At 50.7% G+C, this 17,019-nt stretch overlaps 1 protein-coding gene across 1 annotated transcript in view; it reads left to right on the forward strand.

The window, feature by feature from the left end:
• EDC3 (enhancer of mRNA decapping 3) overlaps positions 1-16,841 on the forward strand; it is a 61,651-nt gene extending 44,810 nt beyond the window's left edge. The window contains exons 5-7 of the mRNA XM_059180383.1: positions 8,902-9,055; positions 11,342-11,559; positions 14,463-16,841. Coding sequence (XP_059036366.1) covers positions 8,902-9,055; positions 11,342-11,559; positions 14,463-14,797 — 707 coding nt within the window. The 3' untranslated portion in view covers positions 14,798-16,841. The remainder of the gene's footprint in view (positions 1-8,901; positions 9,056-11,341; positions 11,560-14,462) is intronic.
• The last annotated feature ends 178 nt before the right edge of the window (positions 16,842-17,019 follow it).

Consider the following 17,019-nt stretch of genomic DNA (forward strand, 5'->3'; position numbering starts at 1 on the left):
ATTGTTAGTCAGTTTTTGAGTTCAAATATGAATTGCAGAGGTGGCCTCAGTAAGGTTATTTCAAAGCATCTACATTTGTAAAATTTCTGTTGTGTGTGAGGTAGCATTCTAGATCCTCTGGGTAAGTTCTTGTCATCCCAGGGGCCTTACAGAGGAGCCAAATGTTACAGAGTAATTTTACAGACTACTCTGTAACCAAATTACAGCAGTGTGTGCAGGGTTTGGAGGTGGCAGCAAGGGGATGGTGGGAGCCTGGTTCGGGAGAAGAAACATTATTATGATCAGTGTCATAGCATTGAAAGTTCATTGGATATTTACTGTGTCACAGGCACCATTCTAAGCACTTCACGTTTGTCACAGTTTTCATGGCGTATCTATGAGATTGCACTGTTCTCCCCATTTTGTTATTATCCCTGTTTTCTTGGCATTAAGTGATCCAGTAAGCCTTTCAAACCAGGAGTGACTTTAAAAAGTGTCTCAAATTGTTCGTTTCCTGAATGCTAATAAATTCTTCTTAGGTATATTTATTCAAGAATCCTTCCTATTGGGTTGAATTCTTATTTAACTTCTGCCATTTGTGTTCCACTGTGTAGCCTCCTTCTGCCTCCAAGTGTTCAAAAGCCCAGATGGGAGGCAGCGGGGTGCTGTTGATGCAGACAGTGAGTGGCTGCGGTTGTCCCATTTGCTTTGCCCGAAGGCTGTTCTTTTGCCGTAATACTGTCTGCCTGCTGAGATTTGGGGAGCAGCAAGTATATGAGGAGGATGAGCTGAGGTAGAGTTACTATTTACTGTCTTGCAAAAGGATCAAGTCGGGATTGAGTGAGGCACTCTGGCCTGAGCTCCCTTTGAGTCTGGCATCACTTAAACATGCCTGTTACTCTTGGTAAGAGCAGTCATGGTTCCTTCTCTGGAGGGAGTTGCTGGTGAAGCCACGGTTGGTTTATTCCTGCTGCTTTATGGCTTCCCTCTTTACTCTTCCCACCTTGGTTAGCTAAATTTTTGAACTTCAGTGGGGATGTGTCTTGCCCTCAGGACAAGCTTGACCTTCACTCACTTTTGAGGCTGGCAATTGTCTTCCACAGCTAGTGTTCCATTTCTGCCTCTGAACTCTGGCTGCCTTCTCTTGCTTCTTGTCAAGAGTCCCTTAAGAAATATTCACATGCTTTTAAGACCAGCAATATTCGTATCTCTTGAAGAACAGATAATCAGGAAATCTGCTTTGGGTTTGTATGTATGTTCAGCAGGAATTCAGAAAGAAATAAATCTTTGAGTTTAGAAGTGTCCATTGAAGAATTTTACCCTCAGGTGGTGAGACCTCCTTCAGTAATCATGGTCTTGAGAGCCACAGAGATGCACTGGGAAGTAAATTCTAGGAGATGGTCTGGATCAGAACATCTGCCCTGTCACACTTGTGCTGGAGCAGGTTCTGATGTAACTTTTCACGGAACAGAGGTAATGAACCAAGTTTCTGAAATGGTGTCTGCAGGCAAAATTCCTTGACAGTGACCTGGTTGATTTTAGGAACCTCAGGTTCTAAGCAGTTCTCCCAGTGCCAGGAGTTGAGGGAGTAGACAGTCCCTTTAATGTGGTGTCCTTTGGAGTTTCTGGGCCTGGATAATCAGATGGATACTTGTAGACCTGAAGGGCTTGGTTGAACTCATTGGTAGTCTTAAGAGGTTTTAGGGCTACATTGTTAAGACAGGTGTCTTGGGGGGTGCGCCTGGGTGGCTCAGTGGGTTAAGCCTCTGCTTTCAGCTCAGGTCATGATCTCAGGGTCCTAGGATCAAGCCCCGCATCGGGCTCTCAGCTTGGTGGGGAGTCTGCTTCCCCCTCTCTCTCTCTGCCTCTCTGCCTACTTATGATCTCTGTCTGTCAAATAAATAAATAAAGTCTTAAAAAAAATTTTTTTTTAATTCAAATTAAGGTGGGGGAGGATGTGGAGCCTTGGTACTTTATGGCCTGACACCTGAGAGAGAGAGAGTGAGAGAGTGTTTTCTTTTTAAAGAGAGGACACTCAAAGGGCAGAGGGAGAAGGAGAATTTCAGCAGGCTCCTTGCTCGGGCTCAGTGCTGCTGAACCCGATGCAGGGCTCAGTCTCATGACCCTGAGGTTATGACCTGAGCTGAAATCAAGAATCAGACACTTAATTGTCTGAGCCACCCAGCTGCTGCCTCCCCCACCTGAGTTTTTGATAAAACTCGAAATGGGACCACTTTGCCCTTATGTATCATCTTGCCATTTCAGAACCACAGGTGTCTAGCCAGGGTGAGGATGAGGAAAGAGTTTGATTTCAGTGTATGCACCATCCTCCTTAAAGTCGACACACTGCAGCAGCTAAGTCAGTCAGCACAACATCTCCTCCTTGCCACCCCCCCCCCCCCCCCCGCCAGTTCTGGCAGTATTATTGCCTCTTTGCATTCTTGTTTCTTTCAATGCAGTCGCCATTGTTAAGCTTTGCAGCCACCTTTACCTTTTCCTTCTCATATAAATTCATGCCACATGCAGAGCCTCACTTGGATGTGTTCGGAGCTTTGGAAGCTTGGCCTACCCTATGTCCTCCTAAACTTGACCTTTTGAGGCTTGTGTAGAGTTCTTAAGCAGGGGAGTGCAGCTACTCGTGTACCCTTGATGGAAGAACAGTCCTCCTGTCTTGGGGACGGTTTCCTCTTTGACCAGCAGGCAGCTTTAGGAGGGACACCCACGGAATGGTGAGGGAGGAAGGCGACACCCACTTAGCCAGTCAGATCAGCCGAATGAACCCTGGTGATCAATGGGGTGACAGATGCCACAGCCAGATTGCCCTGACCTCCTTTTTTTCTAATTTCATAGCAAATATAGTGATTCCTTCTATAGCAGCCCTGGCAAGGAGTTTCCTTTATCCTCTGTTCATTCTGGCTTGGGGCTTTCTAACTCCTTACTTGGTCACCATTGAAATGCTTATGATTTTTTAGTTTCTCCTGCTACCCTATCTATGGGTTTCCTATGTCCCTTGACATCAGTTCTACCTAGTCCTCCTCTCTTCATTTTCTAGCCCAGTCAGCATAGCCTTCACATCAGCCTCCGGGTTCCAGCAGGGAATTTGCATCTGCACAGTCACCCAGATTCTAGCCTGTGGAACTTTGTTCATTGTTCCACCCACCCCCACCTGGAGGGCTCTCCCCCTCCTGTCCTTCTGACTACAGTCCTGTCTGCCTTTCCAGGCACAGTTCAGTTTGAGAATTTGAACATTGCCTCGAGCTCCTGGGGATAACAGTTTACTGTGTGTATTTTCTGGTATTTGCATATATATATTTTCTGTTTTCAGCTAGATTGTAAGACTGTGGGAAACAGGGTTGGTTTTTGTATTTTTTTTTTTAAAGATTTTATTTATTTGGCAGAGAGAGACATAGAGAAGGAACCCAAGCAGGGTGAGTGGGAGAGGGAAGGGGAGAAGGAAGCAGGCTTCCCAACAAGCGGGAGCCCAGTGAGGGGCTCGATCCCAGGATCTCGGGATATGACCTGAGACGAAGGCAGATGCTTAATGACTGAGCCACCCAGATGCCCCCCCCCCCACTTTTTTATATTGAAAACCATTTTACACTTTAAGTTGCTAGAATAGTATAATGAATACCATGCACTCTCCATTTAGATTCATCTATTAATATTTTGCCACATTTACTTTTAAATACAGACACACAGGAGCACACCTGAGCCACCTGAGGGTTCATTGCTCTCGTCCCGTTCCTGTGCAGTCCACAGGATGTTGCTCTTACAGCCACGCAGTGAGACTGCCCTCAGGAGACGTACAGCTAGCACCAAGTGTTATTTAACACACACTCCGTATCCGTGGCTCTCCGGTTGTCCCAGTTGTGTCCTTTATAGCTGTATTTTTAGTCGACAGTTGTGCATCACATTGAATGAGATGTAGTTGAGACACAGCTGTCTCTTTTTTGTTTCTTTTAACCAGGAGAGTTCCTACAACTTCTGTCATCTCTTGTGACAGATTTATGAAGAGTCTAGGCCAGTTGATTTGCAGAATGCGCCTTAGTTTTATTTACTGATTGTTCCTTTTGATTCATGTGATTTATGTTCCAGGTGATTCATGTTAAACATGTTTCCCAAGATTTTGGGGGGATCTGTCTGTCTCAGGGTATCACATCATAAAAATAAACAGTGTCGTTTTGTCTCCCCATTGGGGCCGGGTTAATCACTTGGTAAGGTTTTGTCCACTGGGTTTTTCCTTTGTAAAGATACTTCTTCCCTTCATAATTAGTAAGTCTTGTCAGCAGGTCCTTCACCCCTTGAGTCCACAGCTTGTTCCAGTGGAGCTTTAACCTGAAGGAATAAAGTTCATGGTGGGCAGGGGGTTTGTCTAGTTGTAACGAATAGGGGAAGGAAAAGGTGAGGAAGCATTCTGAAACCTCTCCCTCTCCCTTTATCTTTAAAGGTTACAGCAGGCCTTTTACCTAGCTGGCAGAATGGACCGCGCTGAGGAAGTTTTATCAGTTTCCTTACCATTCATTCACTAATTGCACCTGTATTTCTGTAGACCGTCCAGGCCCTTCGCTAACACTGAAGGCACCGTGAAGAACGGGTAGAGCCGTGAACAAGACAGACGTGGTCACTGCCTTTGTGGAGTTTGCAGTCTGGCAAAGTAGATAGTCCAGAAAGAAAAACAGTTATTTACAAGTTGTGTTCAGTACAGTGAAGAAAATCAGCGTGCTGAGACTGATAGGTAGTTAAGAAGAGGGACAGAAGAAGGAGGGACCAGCCATGAGTGTGGGTAGAGCACTGGAAGAGCGAAGAGAGTCCCCGGAGAGGGGACGTGCTTCCTGAGGCCAGCAGGGACTTGGAGTGTTTAGAAACCAGAAGGCAGCCAAGGTCCCTTAGAGCATGTTGGGATTTGGGGTTCAAGGTGAAGGGGGTGAAGTAAACAGGGGCCAGATCATGGGGGCCTTGTGGGCCCTAATAAAGAGTATTGAGTATTTAGGCTTCTTGTAACAAATCCTTCTTTCAGAGATAGATGTGACACCAAATTTCATTTGTGTAGATCTTAGGATATGAATTGGGATCTGATTAACCTAAGGGTATCAGTGTGTTTAACTATAGGGAGCAAACTGGTGGTTACCAAGGGGGAGTTGTGGGGGAGGGTGAAGTAGGTGATGGAGGTTAAGGAGGGCACTGGTCCTGATGAGCACCAGGTGATTAAAAATAAAAACTTAAAAAAAAAAAAAAAGTGTGGTATCTCCCTGAAATGGTGTGATCCTCCACAGAATAGAATTGGAATTCATAGCCCTAGAGAACTCAACATGCCCTCCTTGAGGCATTGAACCTTCAGTGAGCTATGCTTCTTGTTGGTAAGACATGGGGTGCGCACAGCCTTTCTAACTAAAGGGCCATGTCTGTGTGAGGATTGAGTTTAGATCTGAGCTGATGCTTTGTTGTGGGAGTCTTTTTTTTTTTTTTTTTTTAAATTTGACACAGAGATTGGCAGAGACCGTGAGAGAGGGAACACAAGCAGGGGGAGTGGGAGAGGGAGAAGCAGGTTTCCCGCTGAGCAGGGAGCCTGATTGGAGGCAGGGGGCTGGATACTAGGACCATGGGATCATGACCTGAGCTGAAGGCAGATGCCTAACAACTGAGCCCACCCAGGCACCCCAAATTCCATTGTGGGAGTCTTGTCACACAACCAAAAGGCCGGGAGGTTTAAGGGACAGGGAGGGATATACATGCAGAGGCTGCCAGAGGAGGCTTGGACATAGTGCTGCTTGAGGGTGTGAGAACGTGTGTAAATGTCCACACGAGAGGTAGAGTCCTTAAGGTGTATGTGCTAGAAGGAGCTGTGTGGCAGTGAGAAAGATTAGAGAAGCTGAAGCCGCAGCAGGCACTGTGGTGGCTGGCCTGCGAGCTTGCCAGGCCTGCTGTGGAGTGTGCTGCGTGGGGAGGAGTCTTCCCTCCGAGCCCATACAGAGTGTGCTTAAGCCATTTTCCTGGATACCCTGAGGTTAATCAGATCCCAAGATGTGCTCTGCTTGTCACGAACTGACTGGAATTCTATCTCCCTTTCTTGTTCCACCGACAGCTGTAAAATACATATTGAGAGAAACCCTACCGACTGATTTTACTGCCTTGGTTCCAGAACAATAAAGATCTACCTTCCAGCTCAAACATAATTAAGCTTGGCTCATGTTCAAGCTTTGGCAGTGTTATTGTTTGCCATTTACACGCTATGTTCTTGGTTCCCTTCCTTCGGAGTTTATTTTATCCCCTCTGCCTGTTTCTGATAAGCAGTCTGACTGGTGGAACTTTGTGTGTAAATGTTGAAAAGGAACATTTTGTGGTGCTTGCACATTCCTTCCAGAGAAACTGAGTAGGTGCAGCAGAGTCCTGTAGCTGGCAGGCTGGGAAGAAAGGGTGCAGCCTTGTCTTGCCTTAGGCTTTATAAGTGTGCGGGTTCATCAGTGTGCCCCTGCCACCAGTGAGGGGCTGGTGACGGATACCCAGCTCCCAGCTGTAGCAGCCAGCCAGCCAGGGTGTGGGTTCTGCTCTCCTCTCCCTGTACTGCGAGTTTTGTACCCTTCAGGACTGTGAGGAGAAAGGTAGCAGAAAACGCTCAGCCTGCCTCCAGAGAGCTGTCCGAATGGGAGGGGGCTGGGTGCCTGTACCTACAGCACAAAATGTAGACCCACAAAGAATGCTTGCTCTGAAGGGTGGTGTGCTCAGGACTCCCTGTCTGGATCTGTTTCAGATTCAACAGAAAGCAGTTAAATGGGTGAAGAAATGCACAGGGTCAAGGGAACACGCTCTCTTGCGTGACTCTGCAGGGAAAGAGGGTTTGGAAGTAGGCATGACTTGTCTGACAGGTTTAGGGTTGTTAGTGGCTTAGGACTCCTCTGAGAATTCCTTTGGCCTTTTCACACTGCTATCAGTGATTCCTAATTAGTTCTGATTATATGTGCGTGTCTGGAGCAGGCCATAAAAATGGCTGTTAGAATCAGCTGTTGACATGCAAGGTCAAGCTGCAGCCTCCAGCGTTAGCGCTTAGGACTGGTATTTCAGAAAGAGAGAGGAGACCTTGCTCCTGATGGCACTGTTTGTGCCAGAGTGGGACTAGGACTCTGGTAGGTAGAAGGCTTCAGCTAATCAACAAGATAGTGTTAATTTTGATGTGTAGATGTCTTTTATTGTCATTATTACAGTAAGTCATTATTTCGCCTTCCTTTGAGAGGATGTATACCTTGGTGTTTTCGGTTCAGTCTTTGTGCTTGGATTTCTGTTGTTCATGTGTACCACCATAGCCTTGTTCTGTGTGGTTTTAAGAGTCTGTGTAGGCGGGACTGGATATCTGGTAGAACTTCAAGAAATTATTCCTGAAATGATAAAGGAGGAAGACAAGTTTTTCTAATGGATAATTTATCCATTATCTAGGATAAGTGAGGAACTTCTGAAAACTTCTCCCAGACCAGAAATAGCACCAGGTTTGCATCATTTATGTGTTTGAGGACTTGATGAGAGCTCGCCTCTGTTGATAAATGTAGTTGAAGCAAGTTGAGGAGATGGGGGCCAAAGGAGTAAAAGGTTTACTTCCCTGCTCAGAGGAGTGTATAGTCCAGTATAGATGAAGACGCAGTATCTGAGAAGGCGTCGGATCCAGTCTGACAAAACCCGTTAGGTGCGGTCCCACGACAGCTTGCTGATTGGAGTCTGTGTGCGTTCGTCTGTCCGCCAGTGAGGCCAGGTGGGGCTCGTGCGTGAAGGTCTCTCTTGGGGCCAGTCCAGTGGCTTCTGGTATTTGTAAGATGGCATTGGTTGTCAAGACGAGCTGCTCGTTACAGATCACAATTCTTTACTTTGGTGTTTCTTTCCTGTCCTGGTTTTCTGGCCCTGAAATGGCCCCGGTGTGTTGGTGCTGATGTGTATGAGACTCTTGCCTGTGTCCCAGCTGCTGCAGACTTTGGCCTTACGAAACCAAGTATTTTCCATGCTGTACTTGCAGCGACTAACTCTCCCTAACCTTTACAGAGTTCCTTTCTCTATGGCAAATAAAATATTCAAGATTCTTCTGAGCAGGCTGCTTTCCATGTGCTCTTGCCCTGAGGTTTGAGTATTAGGTTACATTCACCCCAGATGTGGAAGAAAATGATAAATTATTTGAGAAAACAAGTTGCTAATTAAATTTTTTAAGCGAAGAGGAAGGGCTGAGTAGAAGAGAAAGTGGGGAGCAGACGGGGTCAGCACACCATCCAGCCAGGACCTGAGGGTCAGGAGGCTTAGTCAGTGTCTGTTCCTCTTGTGGGGAAGGAGGAGGAGTCTGCTCCTGAGGACGGTGCCACTGCCAGGGATATCATTTCCCCCACTTTGGGAAAAGCATGGTCTCTTCTGACATGGCCCACAAGTTGCTGTTCCACGCTGTGCCAGCCCTTTCTCTGTAATAACCAAATAGGTCTTGGTAGATCTGTTTGGATTTGGAACTGTTAGGAGAGTAGCGCCTGGGTGGCTCAGTCGGTTAAGTGACTTCATACAGCTCAGGGCATGATCCCAGGGTCCTGGGATTGAGCCATGTGTTGGGCTCCCTGCTCAGCGGGACTCTTCATCCCTTTCCCTCTGCCCGCTACCCCACTCCTCCTCGTGGGTACCTGCCCTCATGCGCTCTCTCTCATAAAGAAAACCTGAAAGAATAAAGTGTTCAGAGAGCTTAAGCTAGCTCCTGCTCTTTGGTAATGGGCACAAGGTGTTACTTCCCAGCTGCTGCTGTGGAGGGCTCCATGGTACACCTCTATCCCACCATAGGCAGCTAGGCCAGGGGAGGGCTAGTCTTAGAGTTTTGGCTGTCACAGAATCCTGGATCGAGTATGTCCATTTGTTGGTATGGTTTCCTGTCATCTCTTTCTCTTTCTCTCTCCATCTCCTTTTGAACTGCAGACTCTGGCCTGGTTGTCCCAAGTGTTTCCTATGAACTGCACAAAAAGCTCTTGTCTGTGGCTGAGAAGCACGGGTTGACTCTGGAGCGGAGACTGGAGATGACAGGAGTGTGCGCCAGCCAGATGGCCCTGACCCTGCTTGGAGGACCCAACAGGTAAACGCCTCTGGACTGGGCAGGGGCTGCGGGTGGGGAGGTGCTGCCCTGCCGAGGCACCACCGCGCCCCCACCAGAGGAGTCTGTCAGTGTGAAGTCCCTCCCTGGGGTGCTCTGAGGGTGTTGTTTGCCCCTCTTACCCCCTCCCGGAAGTCCTCATTCTTCTCTAGACAAGCTGCCCTTTGACCCTTTCTTTCCTGATAACTGCTGGCTTTGACACTCTTGCTGGCTCCCAGAGACCTGCCTTCTAAGAGCCTTCAGAGACTCAGCCTTTGGCACTTGTCCTTCACTCAGAGGGGCTGAGATACAGATTAGCCCAAGTTCCATACCTGAGCACTGTTAGAACCACCCTGACAACTGGGGTTGGGAGAGCTGGAGGTCGGTGCCTTCCTACCTCCTTTCTGGGCCTCTGTGTCAAGAGCAGTGCTTAATTTTATTTGTGGTCACTTACTGGTATCGTGTGCCAGTCCTTGTGCTAGAACTAGGCACACAAAGAAGAGTAGAATACTGCGCCTGCCCTCTGGAAGGCTAGTGAGGTGTCCGGAAGGTACACCGTGGCAGGAGAGGAAGCAGGATCGCCGAGGAGGCCGCAGCAGCATCCACACAGAGTCCTGCGGGGGCTGAGGAGGCATTAACAGGCCAGCAGGCAGGGCGGGGGGTCCAGGTCTGGGGAGTAGCCTGCGCTGAGGGCGGACAGAATGGAGAGCGTGGTCGTGGCTGGGATCTGTGACGTCCTTCTGTGGGGCTGGGAAGTCGGGCTTTGCCTCAGCTGCGCAGTAGGGAGCTGAGCTGCCAATGGGATTTCAGAAACAGCCTTGTGGGAGCAGGATGTGAATGTCCTCACCCCATCACAGTGCCCTCTAGCTGGCTTCTTGGGGCCAGCTGTCTGTGGGCCTGGCTTTTCTTGCCGCCTCTGACCTCTCCAAAGGGCCAACTCCTGCAGCCCCTTTGAGAAGGGTTGCCACAGCTAGTAATCTTCCTCATGTGTGTCCAGTCCCATGCAGTTCTCACTGTGCTCACAGCCCGTTCAGTTTGAGCCTTGTGGCTTCACCTCGAAGGTGAATAGTAGCCTAATGTTTGAGGATGAGCCCGCTGAGGCTCCGAGAGCGGAAAGGCGTGCCCAACTTGGTGCCGCCGCTATGTGGTGGAGCCAGGTCTCCTGTCCAGACAGGCGTGTTTCCAGTGTCTGGTCCCTGACCCTTACTGTCGGCTGTGTGATGCCAGGGTCTGCGTCCTCCGACGGCGGTGCCTCTGTGAGAGCAGGAGTCTTCAGGAGCAGCCGTGGGTGAGGCAGCTGCCACGACGCAGCAGTGTCTGTGTGAGGGGAGAGGCGCTCACCATATTTCCTTTAGATGCACACGTAGTGGGGGAAATGAGTGGTTTGGTATATATGCAGAGTACGTTGCTAAATGCCCCCAAATTTACTTGGAGCATAGGGGCTTCCTCTCTGACTGGAACAGCATCTGTCATCTGCCTCCTTTCGGGAGACTAGTAAGTGACTCACTGCTAAGGAGGTACCTAAGCCCATTTCTTGCTGTCCATCTCCTCCTGCCTTCTGCCCCTGAGGCAAGCCGTATGGCCTGTGAGTTGGGAACAGCTCCAGTCAATCCAGGCCTCCTGTGGCTCAGCTTTGAATGACAGGAGCTGGAAGTGACTTCATCAGGACCTGGGTAGCCAAGGGAGCTGCCAGCGTAGGAGCCCAGGAAGGCCTGCCTGCTGCCTCTGTGACCTGCGATGTAATGTGACAGTCCTGTTCTGAGTGCTGTGCGTGCGTGGACACACAGCATCCTGTGGAAAAGGTCTTGTTTGTATCTGGTGTTGCCCTTATTCCACTTATTGGTGGCTCAGTGAGGAGCACTTGGCCTGGCACCTGATTGAGGACGATCTAGAACGGCCCTGTTTGCTGCTGCTGTTGAGTTTCTTAGGAGCTGAGCCAGAGTAACCCTGGAAGAGGTGAGGCTTGAGCTGGATTCCAGAGAAAGGGTGGGTGAGAGTTTGCCAAGCGAAGGGCTTTCTGTGCAGGAGACCTCATCTGAGGAGAAGCAAGGAAGAGCCTTTCAGAAACAGTTCCGTGTTTCTGGTCGGAGAGCCATGTTCCGGCAACAGTGTTGTATGGCTCAAGATGTGGGTGAGCTGCCTTGTGAGAGGACCCACTAGATGAAGTGACACCGGGGTGTGGGACCATGGGAATGCCACCCTGTAGCCCTGGGGTGTGTGGCTTTTCACCTCCTCTGGGAGGGATTGGCAGGTCTGCAGCTGCTAATACTTATTTGCCTTCTGTTCTAGGTTGAATCCCAAAAATGTTCACCAGAGGCCCACAGTGGCCCTGCTGTGTGGCCCCCATGTGAAAGGGGCTCAGGGGATCAGCTGTGGAAGGCACCTGGCTAACCATGATGTCCAGGTCATTCTCTTCCTGCCCAACTTTGTCAAGATGCTGGAGTCCATCACCAATGAGCTATCTCTTTTCAGCAAGACCCAAGGCCAACAAGTATCTAACCTCAAAGGTGAGCACTCGCCTAGGGCAGGCCTGCACCCTCCTCCTGTAGTTGGATGGTCCGGTGCTGCCGCCCAGTGGCGACAGATGGAACATCACAGATGTAAGGCTTGCTCTGCCTGCTGGAGTCTTTGTACACAGAGGAAATACTTTGGTTGTTGACTTGGTTATTTCCCACCCCTTCACTGTTCTCCCTCTCTGATTACTCAGATGGAGAGCTGGGGGCCCACTTGTTCACTTTACAAACGTTTACAGAACAGGCACCACTGCTGACACTGAGGATGTGGCAGTAGATCGTTTTTTTGATCCGTACTTCCATGGAGCTTACACTCTGTTTAGGACAGAGAAGAGACAGATAAGGAAGCTTTCTGTTAGGCCAGTTGGTGGTGTTATGAGACAAAGGAGGGAAGGGAGCTAGAGAGGGTCAGAGGGTTGCGTTAGGGAGGTGCAGGTGGTAAAGTGCCTGCGGTTCGCTGTACGGGTTTGACTTTCACACTCACTGTGATGGAGAGTCACTGGAGGAACAAGCAAAGGAAGGCAGAGGCCAGCTCAGATTCCTAATGATCCCCTGGCTGCTGCTTGGGAGTAAACTAGAGATTTACAAAGAGAAGTGTTAAGAGGCTGTTGTGCTGGGGCGCCTGGGTGGCTCAGTGGGTTAAGCCTCTGCCTTCAGCTTGGGTCATGATCTCAGGGTCCTGGGATTGAGTCCCGCGTCGGGCTCTCTACTTGGCGGGGAGCCTGCTTCACCCTCTCTCTCTGCCTGCCTCTCTGCGTACTTGTGATTTCTCTCTCTCTGTCAAATAAATAAAATCTTAAAAAAAAAAAAGCAGTTGCAGGAAACCAGAAGGAAATGTTGGTGGCTGAGACAGTGATAGTGGTAGAGGAGGTAAAGGGGGGGGTTAGGTTTTTTGTTTTTTAAGATTTTATTTACTTATTTGACAGATCACAAGGACTCTGAGATCATGACCTGCGCTGAAGACAGAGGCTTTAACCCACTGAGCCACCCAGGTGCCCCAGGGAGTTAGTTTCTAAGTTAGTTTTGGAGCTAGAGGCTGCAGAGTGGATATAAGGGATGTGACAGGGAAAGGTTAAGAACAATTCCAAGGTGTTTGGCCTGAGTGACCAGAAGGATGAAGGTGCCATCCTGAGCTGGGAAGACTTGCGGGAGGAGGTTTGGGGAGGAAGGTGCCTGTTGAATATGCAGGTAGAAATGTTGACTGATGCAGATGAGTCTGCAGGTAGGGGCAGGGGTCTGGTCTGGGTGCTGAGGATGTAGGTAGGAATGAGCCCTAATAAACCTGGATAAGCTATCTTCTAGGAAGAGGTAGGGAAGTTGTTAAGTCTAAGTTCTTTTAGAAGTCAGGGAGTTGATGGGGCGCCTGGGTGGCTCAGTGGGTTAAAGCCTCTGCCTTCGGCTCGGGTCGTGATCTCAGGGTCCTGGGATCAAGCCCCACATCGGGCTCTCTGCTCAGTGAGGAGCCTGCTTCCTCCTCTCTCTCTGCCTGCCTCTCTGCCTACTTGTGATCTCTCTCTCTCTCTCTGTCAAATAAATAAATAAGTCTTAAAAACAAAAAACAAAAAAACAAGTCAGGGAGTTGAGAGAGCAGCTCAGGAGACAGGGTGGAAGAAGCAGGGGAGCCTGGCACCTGGAAGGCAAGAGAATTGGGAGGTGTGGTGTGGTCAGCTCTGCCAGCAAGCCGCTCTGAGTTAGGCTCAGATGAAAGCTGAGAATTGACCACTAGATCTGTGTGGGAGCCCTGTGAGGATCTCAACCAGAGCAGTTTCTCAGTGGCGATGTATGGGGGCGCGGTACAAAGTGATTAGAGTGGGTTTTAGTGAGAGCAGGGGAGAAGAGAGAAGAAATACGAAGGAAGGGTCTTGCCAGGGGTCAGATGGCAAGTTGGGGCCAGATCCTGGACCAGAACCTCTGGCTCCTGTGTACATGTAGAAGGTAAGACCCCATTCTTACTCTTGAGAGCCTACTGGTCCCCAGCAATGCCTCATCATGGTGGTCATATCTAAGTACGGAAGCCCTGAATCCCTAATTGAGAACTAGCATTACTGGAGCTGGAAAACAGGCCTGTTCTGGGTTCCCCTGCTTGAGATCTGTAACATGATGCTCTGTTTTAGGTAATTCTTCCTCTGGCTACCTAAAAGCCTTCCAATTTCAACTCCAGGAGCCAAGTCTGAGGATGCTGACCTTGAATTTGGTCTGGTTTCTCCTATTCTCAAGTTACTTTCTTAGGCTGGTCAAGGCTTAACGTAGCTTTTGAGACATCTGTTCTTCTGCTGTCCCAGAGGCTTGGTTTGAGCAGAAAAACTTTTTATGTAAAGTGTTTGAAGAAGTGGTCAGTTTCCTCTCCATCCTTCAGATTGGGCTGTAAGCAGAGCCTATTTTATGAGATAGACGTGGGGCATGATGCAGCAAGGCCAGGCTGGCTCAGGTCGGGTGAGGAGGCTAGCCCAAGGTTCTGGCCAGCTTGCTGTTCGGCTAGTCACACGTGGCAGTCAGCCCATTTCTGCTAGGGTGTGGGCAGAGCTCCCTGTGAGGGCTAACTCAGCGGCAGTCAGCTCCCCCTTCTCAGATCTCCTAGTGTGTACCCTGTGTGTTAGTTGGATGTGTGTCTGCTGTCCCCGGAGACAGCCTGTACGGCCTGCAGCACAGGGCTTCAGCTTGGGAGACTCCATGAGGACACTGGTCCACCGGGCTGACATGCCCTTTGTCTCTGGTGCCCAGCCCAGCCTGGCCTTGGAAGTCCTGGGGCTGGTCGTGGCCTTGAGAAAGCCAGCCTGTGGTGAGGCCACAGAGTGGTGTCAGAACAAGACCCCCCTTGGGACCATCTGGGTCCTAGTCCCCACCTGGGCTACTCTCTCCTTATAGTGATTCCTGTGTGGTGCTCTTCCCACCTGCAGATCTGCCCTCTAGTCCTGTGGACCTGGTGATCAACTGCCTGGACTGCCCCGAGAATGCCTTCCTGCGGGACCAGCCCTGGTACAAGGCAGCCGTGGCCTGGGCCAACCGGAACCGGGCGCCGGTGCTCAGCATTGACCCTCCCGTGCATGAAGGTGAACAGGGTATCGACGCCAAGTGGTCGCTGGCTCTGGGCCTGCCTCTGCCCCTGGGGGAGCGCGCGGGCCGCGTCTACTTGTGCGACATTGGCCTCCCCCAGCAGGTATTCCAGGAGGTAGGAATCAGCTACCACTCACCCTTTGGCTGCAAGTTTGTCATTCCATTACACTCTGCCTAGAGGGACTCTGGGCGAGTTGGACTCTGCAGTCCCCCGCTGCTCTGGACACACTGAACTTGACAACGAACGCCTTAAGGATGTGAAGCTTCATGGACCTTCAGTTTTTTTCACTTTTGGATTTGTTACTTCTGTGAGAGAACAGATCATATTTAAAAATGACCTGTCACCTGCCGATAGCCAGGGAAGGCTTTCCCACTGGGTGTCCTGGGTGGGCGGCAGGCCAAGTGGCTCTAGGCATCTCTACACTTGGCCCCCTGTGTGGTTGGGTGGGGCTTTGTTTACAGACTTAGGCAGCTCACAGACTGTGTTTCAGGTTTACAGTCACTGGGGCCTGGGCAAGCACCTTGCGGGGTGGGGCAGGTCCTATTTGGGGGCCTGTACTTGCTTTGGCTCCGTGTCCTCTGCTCCCCCACCCCCCCAGCCCTTCTGATCATGTCGAACTGGCTGTGCTGCAGCCGCCCGCCAGAGGGCAGACTCTCACTCTGTTCCTTGCCAGAGCTCTGAGGAGGCCTTCCCAGAGCCCCCCCACAAGTTGGTTTGGGGGCTTTTGACCCTTTCTTCTGAGCTGATGCAAACTGTTTGCTGGGATTTTTCTCAAGGGTCCTTCTTCCTTTCCACTCCATCATTCTGAGAGGCAGGGAAGGGGGTGGCATCAGGATGGTTTTACTGTATGGGGATTTTATACTGTTTTTCTGTTTTCAGCATAGGTAGTACAAGGTCATGTTACTGTAGAACCACAGTGCCCATCTTGCCAGCAGTGCCCCCGCCCCATACCCTCTCTAGCTGGGGCCGGAGCCCTCAGGGTGCAGCTTTAATGTTCAGTATTGGGAAGGTCCCTGAGGGAGCCTGGTGCTGAGCCAGAAGAGGCTCCCTGGTGCTTCTGTCTTAGGCCACTACCACCCCGTTCCTGCCTCCTTGCCTGCCCATGTACCCTCCTTTCTTCTGTCCCTGCCCCATCTTCCTGCTCAAACAGTCCTCTGCAGCTGTCATCCCAGAGCAGGGCGCATGTCCCTCCCCTGTCTGTGCTCCACCCCAGTTCTTACAGTCTGGGCTTTGAACCCTTTATGGTTGTCCACTCGAGATGAGTAGGCTCGGGGCCAGCATGCTATCTCAAAAGATGCCAAAATGAGGCTAGTTCTAGAAGAGCTAGCTGGCAGGGCTCAGCCACAGGAACATGCTGCTGTTCAGATCCTAAGGCGGGAAAGCCCTCGGACCTCACAGGCTTAGGCCTTGGAGGCTGCTTTCAGAGCAGGAGCCATGCCTTGGGAGTCCTTCACAGGGACTCTTCCAAAAAGTTCATGCTTTAAAGCCTTTTTCAGGCCTTCAGGCTTAGCTTCTGCTTTCTCCCCACCCACTCTGGTTAAGGGGGTGAGTGTGACGGCTTGCAAGGGATCATGGACACAGGACAGGCCCTGCTGCCATGGGTTTCAGGCTGCCTATCACTTTTCTTATAGGAACATAGCCAGGAGCAGATGAGGTGAGGCAGAGGGCTGGTCCCTCCTTTTCTCCCATTCTCCCTGAAGGTCTGATCGTCTCCAGCAGTGGGAGGAGGCCAGAGGCCTGAGGCCCAGGGCCTTGTGTGTATCCTCCCTGAGCTTCTGCTCACTCAGGGCCGTAGTCTGAGGAGCAGTGCTGGGTCATAGGCATTTTAGTAAGCAACCACTGCATAGTTTCTGGATGCCTGCCTGGCCATGCAGTAAGGCCCCCCAAGTTGGGTACGGTAGGGGAGCAGCTTTAGGAGCCCTGGTGCCACAGACTGCTGACTTGGGTGAGCTGCAGCGGCCTTGGGGGTGAGGGCCTTGTGGAGGGGCACTGGGAGCTTGTGCCTGAACCTGGCTTCTCCCCGCAGGGGGCTCTGAAGCAGCTTCCTGCCCTCAGCATGGGCCTTCCCCGGTGGTATTCACATCAGCATGATTCCTCTGCCTTCAGCTCCTTCCAGAGGCATCCTGTCCCCAGGGGGCCCCAGTCAGGGGGTCAGGACTGTCACTCATGCAGCTCTTGGGGAACCAAAAACCAGCACTTAAAATAAAGCTGAATGACAGAGTCCTGGGCTCTGTGGTAAATCGCTCTGTAGGCTGCAGTGAGGTGCCCCCCCACCCCACCCCAGGAGCCCAGAAGGGTCTCCTCACAGTTGCCCACCTGCAGTCAGGTGGTTGGGCAGGCACGGCCTGAAGTGGCAGGTGGTGATGGGGCCAGAGGCAGAGGTCAAATCAGCTGCTGAC

Source organism: Mustela lutreola, chromosome 7 (assembly GCF_030435805.1).
Source record: "Mustela lutreola isolate mMusLut2 chromosome 7, mMusLut2.pri, whole genome shotgun sequence".
In the NCBI taxonomy this organism is placed as follows: Eukaryota; Metazoa; Chordata; class Mammalia; order Carnivora; family Mustelidae; genus Mustela; species Mustela lutreola.